Genomic DNA, 6,921 nt, shown 5'->3' with positions numbered 1-6,921 from the left:
TTTAGAAAAAAAAAAAAAAAAAAAAAAAAAAAAACATCGTGATACTGGAAAATAAAAATTTAAGGCCACCGTGTGGTTGAATGAGGGGTCAAAGGATTATTTCTATTTTAGAATCACAAGCTTATCTTATGTTCTGAATCAGAAGTGGATGCATTAAAACAACAAAATGGACAGCACCTTCAGTTTGGCAGTGAGTTAGAAGGGGAACGGGATGGAGTTTGCAGCAGCAAAACCTAATTCTGTTGACTACTGTCCACCACAAATGCAGTCTCTTTGGTTGGAGGCCACATCTGTGCATGCAAAGGAAGGGCAGTTCTTCCAGGACACTGTGGAGTCGTGTCTACTCAGAGAATCTCACGAAAGCTATGAATGCTTTCCAAGAAAAAAATGGACTTGTAAGCAAACAAAATGGCCATAGTCATTTCCAGTGAGGCTCTTGCTCTTCTGAAGTTCAGGGTAAGAGCCTCTGTTTTAAGAAGACCCCTACTGCTGTATCTTCTCCCCTCTTTGGAGAACCAATAAATATTGGCAGCTTCATTGATTACATTGCCATATTAACACTGATGATCCTCAAATGACTTCCGTTTAGTCCCCTGAGTGTGTGATAATCATTTCTGTACTCCATCCTACCAGGTATTTTCCAAGTGCACTTGGGTGTGAGACTGCTCCAAGATGAAGAGCTTAATGAAAACCCAACTGAAAAAGTCTAGATGCTGCTCTGATAGTTATAAAAACTCTCTGGAGAGTAATCTACAAAATATTACTATATAACAGCTAATGTGATCACTGCTATTACGTGCACATTACTATTTTTACTTCCATGACTTAGAGATTAGACTAGAGAGGTATGACATTTGGCTAACGAGACCCAACTGCCCCTGTCTATTTGCTAATCCTTAGCCCATGTTACTGAGGGTCCAGTCTTCTCCCATAACCTCCTTGAGGGATTTTGATGGGCTATTTTGCTTTATGTCTTATCAGCAAGTTCCTGAAGATCCAGTGCCTGGAAGATGGAATCTGGGAGCAAGGCAGCTGCGTCCCAGTGGTGTGTGAGCCCCCATCTCCTGTCTTTGAAGGCATGTATGAATGCACCAACGGCTTTGAGCTCAACAGCCAGTGTGTGCTCAACTGTAACGAGGAAAGTAAAAGGGTAAGGATGACTTGAACTTTATATTGGATCAGGTTGTGCTCTAGTCTTGGTGACCAATCCAAGAATGTTCCGTAGAAATGATCTAAATGAATTGCAACAGGCAGGGCCTTACCAAGCTGGGATTCTAACCAGGGGTGTTGATATTATTTGATAGGGAATTCAAAAGAGGCCACGTTTTTGGAATATTCTCTCCTGACTTCAGAACTTCCTCTTGGATAAGAAGAACAACCTGATGGGTTGGGTACCTGGGTAAATTGGAAAAATGCTGGGATTCTGATTTGGCAATGTGATTTCCTCTGATCTAACTTGGCTAGAAATGCTGGTATTACACTTTTTAACAGAACAGAGTCCTGAACAGAAACACGAATTCCTCAGCAAAGGCAAAGCGGAACGCGCTGTTTGACTATTCTTCTCCCTAGGATTTTGGCGTGAGAGGTCTCAAGCAACACCTACAGTCTTATCACGGTTATGTGACTAAAATCAATTTTATTTTAGAATCTTTTCAAGTACCACACACATACACGAGACAGGAAGTTAAGCAGACTTCCTAGGCAAAGATCAATGACCTTGACTGCTCTCCTGGAACATGCCTTTATCTCAGTGTCCAGTACTCCAAGGTAAACACTGCAGGACAGATTTGAAAAGAATACTCCATGAAATGAGACCCCTTAGAAATCAACACATCTGTTTGCACTGATTGTTTAAGGAGTCAAGGAGTTGGCCAGATGAAGGGAGAGTTATTGTAATTCTAAAATCTTACTTTCTTGGGGTTTGTGAGTTAGTGCTACTCTCTGTGTTCTGCCTATAGTATACTTTGTGATTGCTGGGGATGCGAAGCCAAGAGTTACACAAACCAGCATACATGTGGAGAAAGGGACTAGAACTTTGGTGAGATCAAAAGCATCTATGATGTTTCCATTCAAGCAGAAAGGCAAAAAGCACCTCCAGAAAAATTATGAATTAGTTTTACGGGCTCAAGCTCATATTGAAAAAAATCTGACATTTGCCACAAGCAGCATCTGTGGGATAGATATGAATGGATCAATGCAAAACAACACCACCATCGGGGAAAAAAATTCCAAAAACTATCTCAGAATACATGGGCTACTGTTGATAGCTCACCGTATCCTTACATCCAAAGGAAAACACATTGTTAATGAATTTTATTAATGACAAAATTGTTCATGATTCCTTCACATCAAAACAGCAAAATCTCGTCTTGACTTTTTGTTTGCGGCGGGGGAGGCGGTGGTCAGAAACAACATGGTTTATTATCTCAATATTGTCTTTTAGTCCAGGTTCTAGAAGTTGGAGAACACTACCATTTAATCAGACCACCTTTTCCCCCACTCTAAAAGAAGTTAGCAAAACAATAAGGTACATGTGTTTGACTTTTGATATTCTAGCTTCCCATCCTCTGCACGAAGGAGGGACTGTGGACCGAGGAGTTCAAGTTATGTGAGAACCTGCAAGGGGAATGCCCACCACCCGCCTCGGAGCTGAATTTCATGGAGTACAAGTGTGAACAGGGATACAGGATTGGTATGTTTGGGAAGGGATGCTGACTCCTGCTCCCAAGTAATCCTTAACTAGGACTGGCTGGATCTTGAAGCAGATCCATTGTTCTCCCTGAGGAGTGGATAGAAATTCAAGTTGACTCTTAGCTGCTTCAGTAAAAATGAAATTTATGACAAATTTATGTTTTTTTTATTCCTCCACTCATGTGTAATGTTGTTGCCGCTGCTGAACCATTTGCATAGTGTCTGGTCACGTTACCCATTTCGCAGCAGGCTGAAAAGTGGATTGATTTGTGGCAGGAGTAGTAGTTCTAAGAGGAAAGGTGGAAATGTGTAGACGCACACCACGCATGTGCTGGGCGCCTCCTCCATTCTCTCTGCTGTCGTTACTGGAGCAGAGAGTTCCTGAAAGGAACAATTTGAAATTGCCTAGCTTGCCTGGCTCAGCAGCCATTCCTTCTGTACAGGGGATTAGGCTCCAGAACCTAGGGGTAACTTCTTAAAGCAGTCATTGAAATTAAAAGTCTCTGTGGCCAGGGTCGATTGAAAGTCAAGTTGACTTAAATTTGCTCTGGCTGGACTTAAGCATCATAGAAGAGGGATGCTGTTTGTGGAAAACTTTGTGAGATTAACCCGACGTTTTGAATTGTACAAGCAAGGAGTAATTTTCCAAGTCATTCTAACGTTTGTAATGCCAGTAGGTATCATTTGAGTTAATGAGAAAGCTTGTTAGTTTCTGAGAACGTTCTTTACCGTCTTCAAGTTGCTCTTTGCACTGAGAAGTCTTAAGGTCAGGCAAGGAGTAGCGGAATGCTGAGACCATGCCTCTTGTGTGGTGTCTGATGAGAAAATTCTTATCTCCCCACCCTCTAATTTTTACATTAATATGTCACACACACACGTATATAGAGTCCTTAAGAGTCATGTAACTCTTTGAGTTATTATACAAGTCAGCAAAAAACATTAATAGAGGTAAGTGTGAGCTGAAAAGAAACTTGGAGATCATCAAAATCTTTAGATGAGGAAATAGAGAACCCTGAGAGTCTGCCTTCTTTGAATAGAATTTTAGAAGATACTTAAGACACCACATACAAAGAAATAAAGCAAGATTTTTCTTTAAAAGGCCAACATATGACCAAAATCTCTGCTTCTGATTTCCCCTTGTTTCCTCTTTTAATCACGTAGGTTTCTTGGCTGCCTGTGTAATGATCTTCAGTCTAGCGGGCATTATAAATCCACCTTCATGATTTCTGGGCCATTTCTTCCCCAGCTAGTAAAGTTCTTAGGTAGTAGATGTCGCAGTCATAAGCTTCCAGGAAATTATATGAGCAGAAATGGTATTAAAAGTACTTAAAAGGCATCAACAAATCCGGGTAGACTTTGGCTGGCCAGAGTCCTGGAGTGGGGTATTGGAGGTCTATGAGACCAGGAATTAAATCTTTTATTGCTAAGTCATACAGAGATTCAGGGATTCCAGAGGAGGGGGTATATTGGACTAGAAGGAGAAAGGGCACTTGGGCCAAGGGAGTTAACTTGCGGAAGTGGCTCTTTACTAGTTAGTGTAGGAATATCCCTACAGGTGGTACACAGTAGATGAGTATCGACCCTGCCTATGACCATGTTAATGAGGTGACCTACAACGTAGAAAGCAATTGTTTTTGTACTTCCCTGGTGGCACAGTGGTTAAGAATCCGCCTGTCAATGCAGGGGACATGGGTTCGAGCCCTGGTCTGGGAAGATCCCACATGCCGCGGAGCAGCAAAGCCCGTGCGCCACAACTACTGAGCCTGCGCTCTAGAGCCCGCGAGCCACAACTGCTGAAGCCCACGCGCCTAGAGCCCGTGCTCCACAGCAAGAGAGGCCACCGCAATGAGAAGCCCGAGCACCACAATGAAGAGTAGCCCCCGCTCGCCGCAACTAGAGAAAGCCCGTGTGGAGCAACGAAGACCCAGCACAGCCAAATATATAAACAAATTTATTTATTTATTTATTTATTTAAAAAAGACGTGAGCAGAAAAGAAAAAAAAAAAAAAACAATAAAAAAAAGAAAGAAAAATCAAAGCTAATGATTCCAAGATGTAAAAGACTGAGATGTGGGAAGTTCAAGTCTCTTTTGTAAATTTCTGTTCCTTCAGGTGCAGTGTGTTCCCCATCGTGTATAATCCCCCCTAGCGATCCCGTAATCCTTCCTGCGAACGTCACTGCTGACACTCTGGAGCACTGGATGGAACCTGTCAAAGTCCAGGTGAGGAAAGGATCATTTTTATGTGCCGAGGATGTAAGACTGCTGAACAATTCTCAACTGGCAGCATTATTCCCTGGAGTAATTTCAGAGGCTTTCAAAGCATCCTTAGAGCAAACAACTGCATGGATCATTCCTAGAGAGAAGGATTGAAAATCAAGAAGAAAAAAGAGAAAAGCTTGAGAAAAAAGATGACCAATATCTAAAGGAAAGTTTAAAAGATAATATAGAAGGAAGACTCAGAGACATAAAGAATGATAATACAGGAAGGAAAGTGAAGGAGAAAATTACCACTAATAAAAAAATAGGAAAATAAATTAGAAAAGATGAAAATAAAACTGAAAACAGGGAGAGAATGACTAGAGGAAGTAAGGAAAGTTACCTTTCCTGCCTCCATTTCCCACTCTCTCTAAACCCCCAAATCCTCTCTGGAACCTCTGATATTCAAAGTCAGTCATGAGCGAGATCCATCACATCTGTGAGCTTTCCATTCATTTTCATCCTCATTTGAAACCCTGAGGATTCTGCCTCCCTGCAGGGTCCACTGGTGCCTACTTTCTCTCTCACACCCCTCCTGTCTCTGGGCCTGGGAGAGGAGCAGATGTCCTCCTGTCTCCTCAATGCCACTTCCAAACTCTTCTCCCTGCCTCCTCCCTAAAATCACCCACATTTGAATCTAATGCCAACAAAATAAAGCACTCACCAGCCTCAGTGCAGCTGTCATCTTCTGACCCTCAGTTCACTCCCTCCCCTGATTTTTTAACCACTTTAGCTCCTGGCTCACAGTCACTTTACCTAATATTCCTGGCATGACTCTTACTGATTTCAACATGCACACACTGGGTCCTTCCCACACCTGGGTTCTCAGTTCCGTGGCCTCCTTTGACCACCTTTACCTTCCTGACTTTCTCTCCCATATGCTTTCCTTGGCTTACTCTAATCTTGCCACAGTGGCTCTTGGCTAATTCTTGAACAGGCACACTCCCACCTCAGGACTTTTGCCCCGTGGCTCCCTCTGCCTAGAATGCTCTTCTCCTGGGTATCTTCATGTCTTGCTCCTTTGCTTCCTTCATAATTTTACTCAAATGTCAGAAAGGCCTCCTTTGACTACCCTATCTAAAATTTTAACTCCCCTAAAACTTTGTTTCCCTTCCCTCTTTTATGTTTTTCTCCTTAGGACTTATCATGACCATGCATATTATATATTTTACTCATTTATCTTATGTATTAATAAGTCTCTTTCCACCAGTAGAATAAAAAGGTCAATGAGGGATTATTGTTCACTACTATATCCCCAGATACTAGAACACTAACTGGTATGTAATAAGTGTTCAATAAATATTTGTGAAATGAGTAAATGAAAAAGAGAAAGAAAAGGCTATACAAGTATGAATGGAGATGACCTTGTAGTCAGGAAGTTATTTCTTCTTAGAATGGGAGGGTGGGGATATCAGAAAGCCTGAGCGCTTTGTTGCTTTATTAGACTGTCTAATAAACAAAAACCTTGGAAGGCTATTCCCACAGAGTCACCAAGAGATGGACGCTAGAGAGATACTACATTTCATTCGGAAATCATTCTCAGATTGCTCCTTTTCTCTCACAGGCTAATTGTGCTGTCGTATTGGCAGGGATGTGTGTTAAAGCAGGAGGATCAGGAACAAATACTCTAAGTATGCTTTGGGGTGGGGGATGGGAGTAGCGTGACCCTATTAATTCAGTCAGTCACTCACTCAGCAAACACTTATTGGGGCTTACTGTGTGCCCTGGAACTGTGCTAAATGTTGGGAATATGAAAAGGAAAAAAATGAGAGTCCTTCTGTTTACAAGACTTATAATATGCCCATGAAAACAAACATTTATAATAATGCAACATGGGAAATGGCTTGCTTGTGGTAGAAGAGCTGTGGGAACACCCAAGAGGAAGCATCTAATTCTTCTGCTCAGGAGCTTTGGGGAGTTGGGGGAGGATCAACAGGCCAGGAAGCTTTCTCTCTGGGTCTTAAACTATGATC

General features: G+C 42.0%; 1 protein-coding gene across 1 annotated transcript in view; it reads left to right on the top strand.

Annotated features, from left to right (window-relative positions):
* The window catches only part of PAPPA2 (pappalysin 2), a 281,009-nt gene that overhangs the window by 223,668 nt on the left and 50,420 nt on the right, over positions 1-6,921 (top strand). The window contains exons 17-19 of the mRNA XM_024758833.1: positions 982-1,150; positions 2,557-2,692; positions 4,803-4,912. Coding sequence (XP_024614601.1) covers positions 982-1,150; positions 2,557-2,692; positions 4,803-4,912 — 415 coding nt within the window. The remainder of the gene's footprint in view (positions 1-981; positions 1,151-2,556; positions 2,693-4,802; positions 4,913-6,921) is intronic.

This window comes from Neophocaena asiaeorientalis, unplaced genomic scaffold (assembly GCF_003031525.2).
Source record: "Neophocaena asiaeorientalis asiaeorientalis breed wild unplaced genomic scaffold, Neophocaena_asiaeorientalis_V1.1 scaffold182, whole genome shotgun sequence".
Taxonomy (NCBI): Eukaryota; Metazoa; Chordata; class Mammalia; order Artiodactyla; family Phocoenidae; genus Neophocaena; species Neophocaena asiaeorientalis.
This window is presented reverse-complemented; position numbering and strand designations above follow the sequence as displayed.